The following is a 17600-nucleotide window of genomic DNA, read 5'->3' on the forward strand; positions in this document are numbered from 1 at the left end:
CTGTGGCTTATAATTATTCTTTCTTATCATTCTTATTGTTAAAGATTGCTAAGCCGCAATTGATCAACTCTATTTATCCTATTGGTTCCTTGTCAATCATTCAATAAATATTACATCATGTAGATCATTACTCTTCCTAAATGTTTATCCTTTTCGGCTAATTATTTATCCATCTACGCCAATCCACGATTAATTTGTTCGTTCTTAATATTTAATAATTACATTTGGTGGTTGAATTTTATCATCTTTTCGTGCTTGATATTCGACCGTTTACAACGTGGATCTTGAATTATTTTTTCAAATAAGATATCAAGAAATAATAAAGAGTCAGGTCTTTCATTTTTATTATTCTGGTATAAATTATAAATAGCATTATAAATGTTTTGTTTATGAAATACATGTTCTAGATACTTTTTTTTTAAGAATTTCTAGTTGTATAATAGGTGCAACTTTGCAATTCAAAAAAAATTTCAAGTCTTTTATCATTTCATTATTAAAACATCTATATCTAGCAATAATATGAGGTAATTGGGTAAGGTTTACTACTTCATAATTATGTATATCTTTTAATGATGTACATTTTACTTGATTTGCCATTTTTAAAAATGAGAAATTGCAGTGTTACTCACAATTTATCTTTATAGTACTATGTAAAATAATGCAATTTCTGATTTATTACTTTTCTGGATTCATATTTTCCATTTAGGAACGTGCCAGAAATCAGCTGATTTGAAAGAGGGTGGGGGAGTCAAGCTTTAGATCAGGTCTATATATATCACATGACATTTATATATCTAAATATAAATATAAGTAATTTAATTATTTTTATATATATGGTTACTAAGGTTGCTGGAGAAACTAGGGAGTTTTGGCAAGTTGGCAAAATGCTGAAATAGTGAAACTTTGCCAAAACTATATGAAAGTCTTATTAAAAAGTTGGCAAAACTCTGGAGAAAAGCGAAACCTGATGAAACTTATTATAAATGCCAAAACTGCTGAAACCTTACTGAAACTATAATAAAACTATAGTAAAATCTTGGAGAAACTAATCGTAGAATTTTGGAGAGGTTTAGGTAGGCAACCTTAATGGTTACTGATATCAGCTCCAAATCCCATAATTAGCTTGCCACTAATTCAGTATATATAGATTCACAGATGGATAGATGATAATAACTTGAAAGCATGATTAATAGATATTAGAAATATAATAGCAGAGAAAATAGTGGTAGAATATTACACAGATGGTTCGCTCATACCAAGCATTCTTATATCAATGGATAAATAAGATCTCAATTTAGTGTACATAAATATGGGTGTAGCATTTTGTGTTAATAATGAATCTGCTTTATCGGTTCAAGCAAATTTATCATTATGGCCTTTATCTACACATGCAGAATTAGTGGCTATTTTTCTGGTATTACTCACAAATCCTTTGAATGCAAAAATTAAAATCTATATAGACAGTTAAAGTGCTATCTACATGATTAATAATTAATATAATAAATCAGGTAGGAAATTATTGAAGCAGTCTAATTCTTTAATCTTACTCAAAATAGATATTTTTTTACAAGAAAAAGAGATAGATCTAACATTAGTGAAAGTTAAAGAATATATATAGTGGAGATAATATGAATGAAATAGTAGACAAATTAGCTAAGAATACAAGTAACATTAGTTGTTATTTTAACAACAGATTTAATTATAGTAATAGGACAGTTAAATTTTTTCCAATTTTTAAACAGATTCCAATTGAATACAATTTAAGGAAATTTATCAAAACTTTAATGAATACTAGAGTGGCAGCAGAATGGTCAATGCTAAAAACCAATGATTATGAAATCCCAATTGCATGGAATATAACTTGGAACTTAATTAATAAATATAAAGGGTTTAATTATATTTCAGTTAAAAAACATTGGCATTTAATATTTATCATTAAACTATTTGCTAAACTTCTTCCTATAGGTATATTCTATTATAGCGAAAACCAAGTATTTACAAAGATTTTGTTTGCTCCAGATGCAATGCTGATAAAGAAGAAAACAGATATTATTTTATAGAATGTAAAGCCAATAAGAATCTATAGCCTATAATTAAAAGCAGAATTCAAGATGATGTGATTTTCATAATTCAAAAATGGAGTAATACACCAGAAGATACACCCAAGATCCTAAATGAGAAATTAAACCAAATACTAGGGTTACAACATGATAACAGAGAATTTATTGACTTTTGCTCACTGGCTAAGGTTGCTTGCCGAAACCTTCTTAATAACTGCCGAAACCTATACGGAAAATGCCAAAACTATATTAAATCATATTAAAAATCCTGCCAAAACTTTGCCGAAATGCCGAAACCCCTATTTGCCGAAACTGCCAAAACCCTGCCGAAACTATAGTAAATATATAGTAAAATCTTGCCGAAATTTATCGCAGGATTTTGGAGAGGTTTTGGTAAGCAACCTTATCACTGGCCTTAAAAGCTAAGATTAACACTAATTTTTTCAAACTATCAAAACAAACATTTGGATTTTTCAGTAGCAAAAAATGTCTTGTTTTTGGCTTCACTTCTGAATTCTTTTATTATTTACTTCAAGAAGCTAATTTGGTTGCCAAGATGTAATGCTACTGTTACATGAGAAAAAGCTAAAAATATTGAAAGAAAAGACAAATTAAATAAATCTAAAAATATAGACCGTTATTTCAAATCCTTTCACCAACAGGTTAAACACTCAAAACAGAATAAACAACAATCAAAAAAGAATAATTTACCAGATTTACAGGAAGATCATATTGTAGCATTTGATGATATTTCATTTGAGTTAATTCCAATGCAGTCTGAAAACTTATTAAATAAAAATCTCATTTTATCAAAATGCTATAGAGTGGAAAAGAAAGAAAGTTCAAGATCAAATGTGTTTACTAATTAGTAACAACTGTTGGTATAGTTAGGCTTATAAAAAGACAAAAAATATTATTAATAATGTTATAACAGATTTAGTAATAATATAATTAATATTATTTTTGGTTTAAATGTATCAATTCTAAAAGAAAAAGGGGGATGGATAAAGAAAGAAGAAAGAGAGAAGGAGAAGGAGAAGGAAAAGGAGAGGAGCAGGATTAGGAAATATATATATATATATATATATATAGTATATAGATTAACATTACTTATTTTTATTTTACCTTTATTTTTAGCTGTATTTTGATGATTGCATCCTTTTGGGTGATATAGCTTATGATAATTTGTTTATATGGTATATAAACTTAATTGGTGATCCACGAGTTAAGTAGCGAAAATAATAATGAAATTTAACGGAAATTTATTAATTAAAAGCCGCATTTTTGAATGTGAGGTTATTCATGAATTTCTCTAGCCAAATGTTTAAATAATGCCATTTTGCTTTAATGAAATAGTTTTCCACAATTTTCCCACCAATCTCATGCAAAAAAAACCATAATGTAACATTAGAAAAAAGTCTAATTTCTAAGAGATCTGAAATTCGAAAGACAAAAACTAGTTTTATCATACCATATTACTTGTATAATGAGTGTGAAAAAGTCTTGAATTTGTTGGATTAGAAGTTATTACAGTATAGTTTACTAATAAAATATATCAAAAATAAAGTAATATGCATAAAAGTTTAGTAAAATATAAAAAAATTTCCATAATTTGTACTTTTAAAACCTTAGTTTACCTAATAACATAGTAAATGCCACATGCTTCCAAGGTAAACTTCGTCAAAAAAAAGTTTTACATTTTGTAGCTTTGAAAAATAAAAGTGTGACATTTACTTTATTGTTTGTGTTATTTTTAGTAAACTATGCTTTATAGTTTTTGTTACATCCACACGCCAAATGACCAAAAATAGGCAAAAAAAATGGCACGAATTGCATAAACTATTCGCAAATTTGTATAAACTATTTACAAATAGTATAGGTTAATTCGCAAATAGCTAAAAACAGCCAAGAATAGCCAAGAATAGCCACTGCTTTTCGCGCCATTTTTTTTACTGATTTTTAGCATTTCGACCTGTGATCAAAAATCATTAAAGTCAGCATATTACGACAAATTAGTATATGATTTGTGTCAAATTTTATATGTAATTTCTCTAGTTGACTCGTGGATCGTCAATTAATATCAATAAAAGTATATATAAATCATTAAAAAAAAAAAAAAATTATTTTTATATATAATTACTATAATTCAATTATCTTGACTTCTAGTGATTTAATTTTAATAAATTTTTTTTTAATTTATAGCTCTCATTTAGCTCTACAAATCTAGCTTACCAAAACAAAAAAAAGTTTGTTTAAATTGAATCACTAGAAGCCAATTTACATTTATATAATAATTATTATAATGCAATTATCTTGACTTCTAGTGATCCAATATTAATAAACTTTTTTTTAATTTATAGCTCTCATTTAATTCTACAAATATAGTTTTACAAAACAAAAAAAAGTTTGTTCAAATTTAATCACTAGAAGTCAAGATAATTGTATTTATAATTTATATTATAATAGTAATTATTATAATGCAATTATTTTAACTTCTAGTGATCCAATTTTAATAAACTTTTTTTTAATTTATAGCACTTATTTAGCTTTAAAAGTCTAACTTTACAAAACAAAAAAAAGTTTGTTCAAATTGAATTACTAGAAGCTATAATACTAATTATTATATATAATATTTAATATTTAATAGTAATAATTTTTTTAGCCAATCAGATTTCAATCAGGTGGGGTGGGAGTTAAGGCTACTAATTGAGAGAAATCAGCTGATTTCTGGCATGCCTCTTATGGCACTTTTTTTGAATTATGGCTAACATCTTTAATTATAATATTTGCAAAAGTATTATATATAGTAATTTAAAATTTTTTATATTTTTTGCATATTTGTAAATTTCAATTTACTGAATACCATTTTATTGGCAAATTTTTAAATAGATAGAATTATTATGATTATAAAGTTCTATTAAATTTATATTTATATTCATTAAATATATTAATTATTCCAATTTTAAAAGTATAAAAAATTTTAAATATAGTCTTTTTAATTTAATTTCAATTTTTTGGATTAGTATAAGAATTTTTATATATTTAAGTATTATTATCTTATTACTAATATACTAATAAGAGTAGAAAAATTAGGTCAGCTTTTATTATTCTATATTGATACAATTATTTAGGTATAATTAACTTTCTTCTTATCCTTTTTTAGTATTATAAACCTAAAATTTTATATAAGTTATTTGAGATTTTTTAAAGTTTTGTTATAAAAATTTAAAAATTTATATAGTAAGTAGTTTATATTTTAATAAATATGAAGTATAAAAACTATTATTATAATTATAAATAATAAAAATCATATAATATTTGTATTATATTAATATATGATGATTTAAATAATTTAGTAAAATAAATTATCTGGATAATTTTATTTACCATTTATATATTCTTTAGGATTCTTTTTTACCTTTTAAAATATTATATAATAAATATTATAATTCTATTAATATTATATTTATATTTATATATTTTGATAATTACATTCTACTGGATGGGTAAACTCATAATAATTTATTTGTATAATATATAAATTTAATATCAATAAAGCATATATAAATCATTAAAATATATATATATATATATTTATATTTATAAAATTTATAAAAATTAAAATACAAATAATTTTGATTTTTTTAAATAGTTTTATTTAAGTATAAAGTCAAAAATCATATAATATTTGTATTACATTAACATATGTTAATTAGCAAAACAAACTATCTGGATAATTTTGGCCATCATCTGTATATTCTTTATGATTCTTTTCTACCTTTAAATATTATATAATAAATATTATAACCTTATTAATCTTATATTTATATTTATAAAAATTAAAATACAAATAATTTTGATTTTTTTGAATAATTTTATTTGAGTAAAAAGTGATTTATTTAACCAAAATAGTGAAATTATATAGTAAATAAAAAAAATTTTTTTGGGAGTTAATATTATTATAAAAAAAAGTATGCTTTTTTATATGAATATTATATTTAGCTTTATAAAGTTGAGATACAACTCATACAAGTAGTTTCATCTTATTTAATAACTTTACTTAGGTTTAAAAGATAATTTTATTTAATTAAAGTAGTAAAAACTAAAGTTATACATATTTTTATTTAACAAAATAAGTAATTTTATATTAAAACAGTATTAAAAATTAATAAAAGATACTATTAAAAGATATTCATTTGTATATTTAAAAAAGAAGGTTTAGTTTAAAAATTCATATAAATGTTTCTGTTTAAAATTTAAAATGTAATGCAAATAAAAATTAAGATGAAAATTAAAATTACTGGTAGTAAAAATAAAATTAAAATGATTTATTATAATATTTTCAATACAAGTTAAAGTATATTAAAATTATAATAATTATTACTATTAAAAAAAAAATAAATGATTACTCTTATTTATAGAATAATAAAGTAACTTAGAGTAATGGTACTGTAGTTTATTAAACCCATCTAAATAATTTTAAATTATACTTTGTTCTTCATGATGCATATAAATATTAAATAACAATAAAGAGATTTATGTAAACAATAAATTTCAAATCTGTAAAATCTATTCCTCGAATTTCCGATTCATGTTTATTTATGGGCAAAGATATTACACTTCGTGAAATGAAAATCAATCTCACCCAATAAATAACAAGGGTAAATGGAAAAAAAAAAAATTATAACATTCTTTATTTCTTTATTAAAAAAACGACCTGTTTTTTCCCGCTTTCTTTCTGACAATCCTTTCTACATATTCTTTGTGGTTAAATTAAATTGTTTCACTAATGCATGATATGCAGTCTGTACTATAAAGGAGTAAGGAGTAAGGAGCAAGGACTATTCCTGAAATAAATGGAAGGAGTTTATGCATTAAAACGTAATATAATATAATATATCTTACTTAATGTACAATCGCTAAACAACTCCGAATTGCAGATTTACGGTGATTTCTTTTCTGAAGAGTTTGTCGACAACATGTTTGCATAAAATATATTTATAAAAAGCTTAGATTGAAAAATGCAGAAAATGAAGCTAATGCAGTGTTGACAAAGATTTTCTCCTGTAAATTTCTTTACATAAAAAACAACATATAAGGAAATAATATTAAGAGAATAATTATTAAAAATCTTACATTACAAATTGCAGTATGATTGTCTTCAATGCCTAACAAGACTAAGAAGAGAGATCTTTGCGAAGAAATAATTGTTCTTATTTGAAATATTCGTTTAGCCGATAAATATAGATATGATTAACATGGTGTTAGTATTTACGAGCTCGACGATCTTGATCGACGTTTACACAATCTATTTTCCCGATTTTTCCATTGTGCATGTGAATCAACTTTGAAAACTTTTGAGAATGTTCTTATTATACGGTTCTCTCGAAGGAATATTCATTCACTTTCTACCTATCTTCCAATTTCATGATAGCACTTAGTCAAATATTTTTTTTGATCATCTGTTGGAATGGAATAACTTTCGTATTATTGAATTTTCTTTAACCAAGATTCGTAAGTACGAGTACGAATCTTGGTTTTATTTTTGGTTTTTTTTTTATTATTTTGGAACGGTTTACTAACCGTTCCTTTCTTTTTTTTATAGGTTCGGGTGGACTTCCGACGAATGGAAAAGATTCGTATTGAATCTTAATATTCTTATTGTGAAAGACCTTATTAAATTTTAACGTGTCTCTAAGATCCTTAATTAAGGATAATTGAGAATTTTCATCATTCTCATGAAGAGAACGTTGATTTTGAGATTCTTATTACGATGAATATCTATGCCAAGAATGGTAAAAGATATATATAGATATATATATATAGAATGGAAGCAATAAGTGCTAATAAGTGAAAAAATTTCATTCTTATTTACTTTGCTATAAATCGTAGAATCACGTGTTGCAACATTTTTATTGAGTCGGGCCCAAGAAGATTAAGAAGTTAAAAGATTATCATATCGAACTACTATAATAGTACTTGCTTGATTTTTAACAGCTAAAAATATAGCTTTAGCCATGAAACAACATGATCTTTTTTAATCAATATAAATAACAACTGATGAAAAACTAATGTCAAAGATGATTGGCTTATTGAACAAAAGCCAAAAAAAGAACCAAAAAAAAGATGCAACCCCCAAAATTTTATTAATAGAAAGTGCTCTGTCATTTGGTGATGCGTGCTGATCATGACAGGATTGGGCATTTACAAAGAGAGTTTTTTAAAAAAAATATATATATTTGTATAAATTATTTAAATTATAACATTTATTCTTGATCGGGAATATATAATAAAATAAAATAAAAAAAAAAGATTCTGGAATCTGGACATTTGCTTTTTTTTAATATTAATATTTAAATATTATATATTTAAATATTATATGGTAAATTCTTTATAAATTTAGAAATTTATGCGCCCTTCGACCTTATCGAAGACATATCAGATATCATCTTTTGAAATGACGTATTTGTTTTCTTTAAAATAATGCATGTTTTAATGCATATAATATCATCCAATATGAAACGATAATCAATACCCTTATCTTTATAAAAAGAAAATAGATTGAATAAGATTGAATAAAGTATAATTCAATGAATTTTAAAGTTTACGCTAACCAAGTTTATTTTAACAAAAATGCATGGCGGATACGCACGATATAAAAATCCGTTCGAGTAAAAATTTCTTAAATCACTTGTGTGCTAAATCCTTACAGATAACGCACAGATTTCGCATTAAAAGAAATCAACTTACGTAAAAGGTGAATTAAAATTTTCGGACTCTTGATAAACGATTGACATATCCTTTTTAAGTAAATCAATCAACCTTATGTTAGAAGTCAAGTAACCATGCTTAAATCATTTTTAGTAAAACTTTCAAATTTTACTAAATTTATTTATATGTTGTACTATGAAAAAATTTAGAAATTATTTACATTTTTCCATTTTATACAGCGAAAATTTACTTTTTATAATAATAAATCTAGGTTAACTTTTATTAATTGTTCTATTAAACATTACAAAAATAGACATCAAAAAAGAACTTCCAAACATTCTCCCTCGCTCGTCTTAATATTATTTATATTAATATTATTTGATTTTAAATATTATATATAAATAAATCAGGATTTTGATCAGGAAGTATGTGGCTTCAAAACTGTTATAAATAGGATACTATCCCCCTTTTTGTTACCGCTTCTTTTTTAAAAAAAATTTTGAAAAAAAAAACTAAATTTTTTTTTTTGTTTCTATTTTAAATTATTCAAACATTTTCGGCCTTACTTTATTATTTAACAAATATGATTTCTTCTGAAGGCTCTTCAAGACGCTCTTCTATTCCTTGTGTCCCTGTTAATTACAAAGGTTCTAAACGTCAAAAGGCTGGAAATTCTCTTATTCCACGTTTTATGTTTAAACAGGCCAAACCTGCTATTGACTATTTTAGTTTAAAGAAAGATAGCGCCAAAACTAAAAAGTCAGTTTCATATTCTCCAACAGTCTATTGTGAACCATTAAAAATTAAAGGGTCTTATATCTCACGCAAAGCAGCAAAAAAAGTTGAATCTCTACTTTCTAACTTTCAAGACAAACCACGACAAAAGAATGTTACTTTACCTGGAAAATCAAAAATTCCGGTACCTAAAAAAACGAATGTTTCAACCCCTTTAACTACTACTACGACGCGTACTTCTCATAGAAATTGTACTACCTGTTCTCATAGAGCTAGTAGTCTTAAAAATACAGTTAATACGGTTAAAAAAAAGAATTCACGTGTACGTTTTAATTTAACTAAAGATAATCAAGATAATCAAGATAATCAAGTAGACTATTCGACTTCTACTTCAATCAAAAAACCACTTCAGAACTTATTTAAAAAAAGGGTTTCTCCATTACCTTTAATTAAAAGCGATGATTTATCGCCTAATTCTAATTCACATAAGGAAAATACGGTTTCTCCGTTACAAAAACCATCTACTCCTACTTTAATTAAGAACGATGATTTATCACCTACTTCTGATTTATATAAGGAAAACACGGTTTCTCCATTACAAAAACCATCTACCCCTACTTTAATTAAGAACGATGATTTATCACCTACTTTTAATTCACATAATGTTTCTCCATTACAATCATATACTCCTACTTCACCTGAAACAAATGACCTAGTATTTGTTTGCACTCCTACTTTAATTAAAAGCGATGATTTATCACCACCTACTTCTAATTCACATAAAGAAACAAATGATTTAGTATTTATATGCACCCCTACTTTAATTAAAAGCGATGATTTATCACCACCTACTTCTAATTCACATGAAAAAAATGATCTAGTGTTAGTATGCTCTTCTTTAAAAATTAAATATACTTCCTTGAAAATTAAACCTGAAGCATCAATTTCAATTACTCATAGTAATGTTGAAGTTTCAACAACTTCTATTATTAAACCGGAACTTGCATCCATCTTACTTTATAAAGCAGAAAAAGATTTATCAAGTACTAAGCAACAAGCTGATGAGAATGTTGAAAATGGTAAGTAAAAAAATTTATCGATCTCAAAGTCTATTAATATTAATACTTATAAATGTGAATATTAATAATGCATTTTATATTTTTCTTTTCTTTAGCTCCAACTTTAGTTGGCAATGTTTGTAAAAATATCGTGCGATTTAGTAATTTTATTTCCAAAATTAAGACATTAGTTTAGTTATATTTTAATCTTCATTTTATAATGTAAATAATTTGATAAATTAATTTCAAATGACGTTCAATGTAAATAATAATTTAGTATGAAAAGATAACTTTTTCATTATTAATATATATTTTTAGTTTATTTTAATCACAAAAAAAAAGACATTATAGTAATAGTGTTTACTTCAAAAAAAAAAGACATTTTTTATAGTAAAAGTTGGATTACACAAAAAAAGAGACATTTTTTTTATAAAATGGTTTATTTGGAATTAATAAAAGGGTTTTATTGTTTCTAATTCTGTTTATGTTTAGCTTACATTTTGAAATTTCTATAAAGCGTTATATTAAAGAATCACCAATTTAGTTTTAATATCACCCATGTGATGAACAAATCAAGAATTTTTCCGTATTTAGTGCCTCCGTGACAACAAGGGCTAGAAAATCATCGGATTTATAAAAAACCGCGGGTTAAGAGACTAATTTTTTTGGTTTTTTTTTAGAACAAACTTTTTAAATTCAGCGAAAATGAAGTAAATATTTAAATATGATAGTAATCGAAAACTAATTTTATATTAATATTTATTGTTTATAATTTTTATTTCTTAAAAAAAGTTTTAACCCATCATCGGTTAGCCCTCCTAATAAAAAATTAGATCCTCCAAAAGATACTCCAATTACTTCAGAAGAGCTCGCAAAGGTATTTTGTTCATTTCACTTCATTTAAAATAATAAAATAATTTCTTCATTTATATTGTATCAATTTTTTAAAAATCATTATTATAAAATTATTAATAGTACGACGGTTCAGACACAAATCTTCCAATTTATCTTGCTGTTAAAGGAACGGTATTTGATGTTAGCGATAAACGTGATATGTATGGACCAAGTGGTAGTTACCATCTCTTTGCAGGGAAAGATGCTTCTAAAGTATGTATATTTCCAAAATTTTTTAATTAAGCATTATATTTAAGCGATATAAATCAAAATTTTTTTTTTTTTTTTTTTTAGGGATTGGGTATGAGTTCTTTGAATTTAGAAGATGCTATTGCAGATTATAGTAAATTAGACGAATCTCAAGTAAGTTTATATAAACCAGAATTTTAATTTTACTACTTGGTATTTTAAATTCTTTTTTTAAAAAAAAATTTTCTACTACAGTTGAAGGTTTTGAACGATTGGTATGATTTCTTTAAAGCCCGATATAATATTGTAGGCAAAGTTGTGTGATTATCATTTGTGATCTTAATCGGTTAAACATCTATTTTATTTTTGTATAAATACTGCTATATGTAGTTTCCCTTTTTTTTACGAAATAAATTATCAACTTGTTTAAATTTTATAATTTTAAGTTATTTTATTATTTATAAAATTAAAAAGTAGGTTTGACGGATTACCAAATTATTGTCAAACATAATGTCTTGGCGTTGTAAATATTTTAAAATTAAAAGTAAAAAGAAAAAAAGTAAAAATAACTCTATGAAATTTTGACAATGAATGTCTAATTCTAACAAATATAACAAATTCAATCTCATCAATACTGAAAAAGTTCATTAATCAGTCGAAAGAATCCTTTATTTAATACTTGATTTCAATATCACCTTCAGCGGGAGCATCCAAATCAACATAAGATTTTACTTGACGTGGATCGGAGCTTTCGCTGTAAAAATAAATAAATAAATAAATTAATAAATAAATTTTATGTAAGGAATGATATAAAGTAAATCATAAATTTAACAGTAAAGTTATTTTCATTTACTTTGGTCGTGTTCGAGATAATTGTTTACGACTATTTTTTTGTCCTCGTTCACGTCCATCTTCTCTTGCATCAAAACCAATTCTTGGGATCTGATCATGAGGTGTTCCAGCGGCAGCACCAACAATCGGAAAGTTAAATCCCATAAATGGTGGTGGTGGGGCGTTGGTCATAACTGAGAACGGATTTGTTGGAATAGGAGTTACATTTTGAGGAACATTCAATGCCGCTGTCGGATTAGGTGGCGTGGTTGGAAGTAGATGATTTGGATCAAGTACATAGTTATTAAAGAATTTTGTCTATAACAAAAATATTTTTTAGTATTTATTTAGTATTTATTACAAAATGATGCAGATGACAAATTAAAAAAAACCTCACATCATTCGAAGTGATTTCAACAGTTTCGTGATGCTTATAATCAATATGTTTCTTAACAAAATCGGATCCTTTGAATAATTTGCCGCAAAGTTTACATTTAAACTTGCGTTGAGGATCTACTTCGACGACGTGTTCTTGATAAAATTTTTCTAAAACTCTTAATGACAATAAAAAAAATATTATTATAACTCTGCGTATGCTCTGCATAAATACCAATTATAAAAAAAACATACTTTTGGAGGCTAATTCCTCCATGTTTCTCAATTTCATTCTCAAATTTCCAGGGCTCGGTCTTATAGGCTATTTTATGGTCTAAAGTCTTTAACCACTGAGTAGCTTTTTTGAAAAAATGCAAAGAAGAAAAATCCTTAATGTAGTTTAAATGTTGTTACTGATATAAAAAATTAACAACTTACAATTAACTTGTTTTTCTTTGTTTTTGTTAACAGAAGTCTTTCCTTCGCCACCTAGCACGCCTCTAAGGTGACGACCTGGACATTTTCTTGCAAGTTCTTCAACAGAATCAGATTCACTGCCACAATAATAGCAGAACATATGTGTACGACGCAAATATTCAATGTGAAAATCCAATAATCTCTTAACCTAAATTTGAATAAAATTTTCATGTTAAAAACAATTTCCATTTCGATCAAAAATAAAAAAACAACTAACATCATCTGCTTCGTCACGATCTTGACTATTATCAAATTGAGCAAGCCTTGTTCTAATTTCTGTGCTTCCTTCAAATCCACCATCAATATCATTATCCAATTTATCACAAAGTTTCTGAATTTGATTCAAATCTTTTTTCAATCGTTCAATGCTACTAGCAACATCGGGAGTAATTCTATTACGAACAGGACCGGTTTGATTCTTATGACGAGCAAGATAAAAAACAAATTCATCAATCTATTGAGAACAATAAGAAGAAAAAATTTAGTGAAAATGTATTAATTGATAATTGCACATGTATTAAATATACCTTTTGTTCATTTAGTTTATCATATGCACTGTCCATGTCGGTTCCTTCTTTAAAAACGATCCAACCCAAACGATGAAACTTCTTCTGAGGATTAGGTTCAGATAATGCGAGATACTGAAAACCTTCAATCGTCTTGCACATCTTTTATATAAAAGTATTGTATAATTCGTGTTAAAAATTTACAATTGATATTTTATTTTAAAAATACATACTTCTTCTATTTTTTGTCTTGAAATATTCGGTGAAACACTCTTTATGAAAAGCCTGTTTGAATCTTCATCCGGATCTTTAGTTTCAACTTTCACGCCATCTGTCAATATTATAATAATTAATAATGGAAAGAATCCTTTTTTTTAAAAAAAAAAAAGAAAAAAAAATTTGACAAACCCTCTTGCTTGACACTATCCTCAGATGCATCATTGTTAATTTTATCAAGTAAACCTTCTTTCAAATCTGAAATAAATTGTTTATATAAATCTTTCTTCAGTTCTTTTGTCACAATAGCTCTCTCTTGTATATATTTTGGATGATATTTTTCAAGGAACCATTCTTCCTTTTTATGTGATTCAAAGAAAGTTTTTAATTGCTTAAGAGCAAAAGCTTCCTTATATTCATTATATTTTTTGTGCAATTCTTCATCGGAAAGGCGATTTTTTGGATTTGAATGTTGCATAAATTCAGAATAATATTTGAATGTTACCAAAAAATCCAATTGATCTGGGTCCTTTGGTGTTTCTTGCCTATAAATTTAAATATTATAAATAAAAAAAAAAAATCATATTTAAAATGAAACAGCTAATTCGCCACTATATTATCTTGCCTTGGACCTGACCAATCCATTGGCATCATAGGCGCACCAGGGGGTAAAATCTGAGGATTTGGACCAACGCTGAAACCTATAATTTTAAATATAAAAATTTCAAAAAAGAAAAAAAAAATCATTATTAATTATTACTTTATACATTGATAGAAAACTGGGCAAAACACTTACCGATTGGCATTACTGGAAATCCAGGTGGAGGGAAACGAATATCCCCTGGCCTTCCAACATACCTAGGAGCAGGTGTATATCCATCCTTATCGTAATTGGGAATATAATGATCACCACCATCTGACGGTTGTCTTCTTGGGTCAGGGGAAATCGAACGCCTTCTTTTTGAGCGGCGATCTAAATAGGAAAAAAAATCATTGTCAGTGAGTTAACTAGTACTTTTTTTTTTTAAAAAAAAATATTTTTATGATTAGACAAGTTACCATTATTTCGATCTTCGGGAGAAGAATTACTATCTCTTTTGCGTCTATCAACATAATTACCACGATCCCTATTTCGATCTCGGTCTCGATCTCGATCACGGAAGTCACGAACCTCGCGATCTCTTTCACGGTCTCTTTCACGAAGGTCACGGTCACGAATATCTCTGCGATCAACACTGTTTCTACGTTCGCTTGTGAATTTATCACGAGAATGATGAGGCCCTTCGTCATCGGACTGATCCATTCGACGTTTAGAATTCATCTTTGACTAACGTTGTTTATGATAAGAGCTCTAAATTCGATAAAAGGGCGTAAGGATTTGTTGTAGAACAAAGGTAATCTGTTCTACATCAAAAAATAATAAAGAACGATCCCAAAGGTCAAAAAAAGAGCGAAAATTTGGTGAGATTCATGCTTTGTGTGTTTCTTCAAGAAAATTTTTTTTTTAACTTGAAGGTAGATGGTTTTTCAATAATTGGTTTATGCATCATGTGAGAAAAATGGAAGGAAAGTTTATAAAAAGAATGGGAAACAAAAAGAAAATAATACAAAACTATATACAAGTTTATAAACAATTAGTTTTTTAGTTATATCAGTTTTTTAACTAGAAAGATTATAAGAGAAAGTAAAAAGTTTCTCAAACAAGAAAATGAAGCAAAATTCCAAGTATTTTGTATATTTTCGATAATGTAGTTTTTTAAAAAGTACCGAGATATGTGTCCTTGATTAGTTTAGTTTATTATTTAAAAGAGTTTCAAACAAGCAAATAATGCGTTTAATAGTTAACTGCTTTTTATTTTACACTACTTAAAGGTTCTCAGCGAAGATAAGCTTTTACGCTGCTGAGAACGTAGATGGACTCACTCACCAGATCTGTGTCGAAGTCAAACTAGTCGACTCTTTTCTTAATGTAATTTCCCCATTATAATATTTTATATATGATTACTAATAACATGTGACTATGAAGTTTCCACGTGACTATTACTCATGTGGTTCCAAATTTAAGGTACCTGACAAATATGACGAAGTTTTTTACCTTAACTCTTTCCTTTTAGCAAATATTAAGAATAAAAATATATAAATATAAAAATATATAAATATATAAATATGTCAACAATTGAACAAAAAAAAGTTAAATTAACTTCTTCCGAGGGAACGGAATTTCAAGTTGAAAGAAGTGTAGCAGAGAGATCAGTATTATTGAAAAATATGTTGGAAGATGTTGGAGAAAATGATATGGGTAAGCATTTAAAAATTCTTTCTAGTTGTAGACTGATAGTAAAAAAATGCTAACATTACAATTTATGTTTAACTTGTTTGTTACTAACGTAATAATAGCAATACCTCTTCCAAATGTGACTGGTCCCATTCTTACCAAAGTAATTGATTATTGTACACATCACCGTAATGATCCAATACAAAATCATGATGATGACCTCAAAAAAACTTCTGAAGATATTGACGATTGGGATGCAGAGTTCTGTAAAGTGGATCAAGGAACACTATTTGAATTAATTTTGGTAAATAAAATAATTTACATATATAAAAAATATATTTATTCAAGAATTATTAACGAATAAAATTATTATTGATAAAAGGCTGCCAATTATCTCGATATCAAACCTCTTCTTGATCTTACTTGTAAAACGGTTGCTAATATGATTAAAAACAAATCTCCTGAGGAAATCCGTGCAACATTCAATATTACAAATGACTTTACTCCTGAAGAAGAAGAACAAGTTAGAAAAGAAAATGAATGGTGTGAAGAACGATAATTAACTTGTCATTAATACATTTCTTCTTTTTATATTTCTTTTCTTTTCTATTTGCAGAATCTTTTGATTGTAAATGATGCTATTAGAGAAGTCAATTTTATTATTTATCTTATTTTTTTTTTATCTTTATTATAGTAGTAATATAAACAATATCTTCCATAGTATCATAATCATTAACATTGTAATTTGTAAAAAAAAACCCTCAATAATATTATAATATCATTTTCAAATGAATGAAATTATTGTTATATTATTTGAATAATTATGGAAACCAAAAAATTACATCATAAAATAAATTCTGATTTATTTATTATCTATAAAATACAGCAAATTATCAACATCTTATGTTACTCTTCAAAGCTTTCACACCACTCGTGATTAAATTCAAATCATACGTACTATATTATACTATTAATCTATTCCGTTAACTTTCTTTTTTCTTTTTTCTTTTCCATAATTTTATTATCATCAGCAATTTCAACAAGTAATTGATTTCTAATCAGTAATGTTAAATGTATGTCCGATAATTTTTTCATTCCTTCATTTAATCTCTGAAGTATATTTGTCAACAAAAAGATACAATATTTGGGTAAATTATAAACTTAACAAGAATGGATTTAAAAAGACAGAAAAGATACTTATGATGTTTTAACAAGGGCGCGTAAGGATCCACTGTTGGTTTAATGTCTTTCAAATGAGTCATCTCTTTATTCA

The 17600-nt window shown here is 26.1% G+C and overlaps 4 protein-coding genes across 5 annotated transcripts; 3 read left to right on the forward strand and 1 right to left on the reverse strand.

The window, feature by feature from the left end:
• The first annotated feature begins 9310 nt into the window (after positions 1 to 9310).
• Positions 9311 to 10896, forward strand: OCT59_013162 (uncharacterized protein). Its single transcript, XM_025310893.2, has 2 exons — positions 9311 to 10585; positions 10681 to 10896. The coding sequence occupies exons 1-2, from the start codon at positions 9355 to 9357 to the stop codon at positions 10758 to 10760; spliced, it is 1311 nt and encodes a 436-aa protein (XP_025177414.1). The 5' UTR covers positions 9311 to 9354; the 3' UTR covers positions 10761 to 10896.
• Positions 10897 to 11140: 244 nt separating this feature from the next.
• Positions 11141 to 12092, forward strand: OCT59_013163 (uncharacterized protein). The gene is made up of 5 exons (XM_025317901.2): positions 11141 to 11274; positions 11357 to 11441; positions 11540 to 11671; positions 11753 to 11821; positions 11903 to 12092. Exons 1-5 carry the CDS (start codon positions 11270 to 11272, stop codon positions 11969 to 11971), a joined length of 360 nt encoding a protein of 119 aa, XP_025177413.1. The 5' UTR covers positions 11141 to 11269; the 3' UTR covers positions 11972 to 12092.
• A 4035-nt stretch (positions 12093 to 16127) lies between these two features.
• OCT59_013164 lies at positions 16128 to 17214 on the forward strand. Of its 2 annotated transcripts, XM_025323516.2 has the most exons (3): positions 16128 to 16351; positions 16450 to 16631; positions 16710 to 17214. In XM_025323516.2, the coding sequence occupies exons 1-3, from the start codon at positions 16219 to 16221 to the stop codon at positions 16884 to 16886; spliced, it is 492 nt and encodes a 163-aa protein (XP_025177411.1). In that variant the 5' UTR covers positions 16128 to 16218; the 3' UTR covers positions 16887 to 17214. The 2 variants fall into 2 exon arrangements, with proteins under 2 accessions (XP_025177411.1, XP_066001505.1); XM_066140639.1 differs by having other exon boundaries at positions 16141 to 16631.
• Positions 17215 to 17302: 88 nt separating this feature from the next.
• OCT59_013165 (uncharacterized protein) lies at positions 17303 to 17589 on the reverse strand (the record flags this gene model as incomplete). The annotated part of the gene is made up of 2 exons (XM_066140640.1): positions 17303 to 17442; positions 17529 to 17589. The coding sequence occupies 2 exons, from the start codon at positions 17587 to 17589 to the stop codon at positions 17303 to 17305; spliced, it is 201 nt and encodes a 66-aa protein (XP_066001506.1).
• Positions 17590 to 17600: the final 11 nt, after the last annotated feature.

This window comes from Rhizophagus irregularis, chromosome 20 (genome assembly GCF_026210795.1).
Source record: "Rhizophagus irregularis chromosome 20, complete sequence".
In the NCBI taxonomy this organism is placed as follows: domain Eukaryota; kingdom Fungi; phylum Glomeromycota; class Glomeromycetes; order Glomerales; family Glomeraceae; genus Rhizophagus; species Rhizophagus irregularis.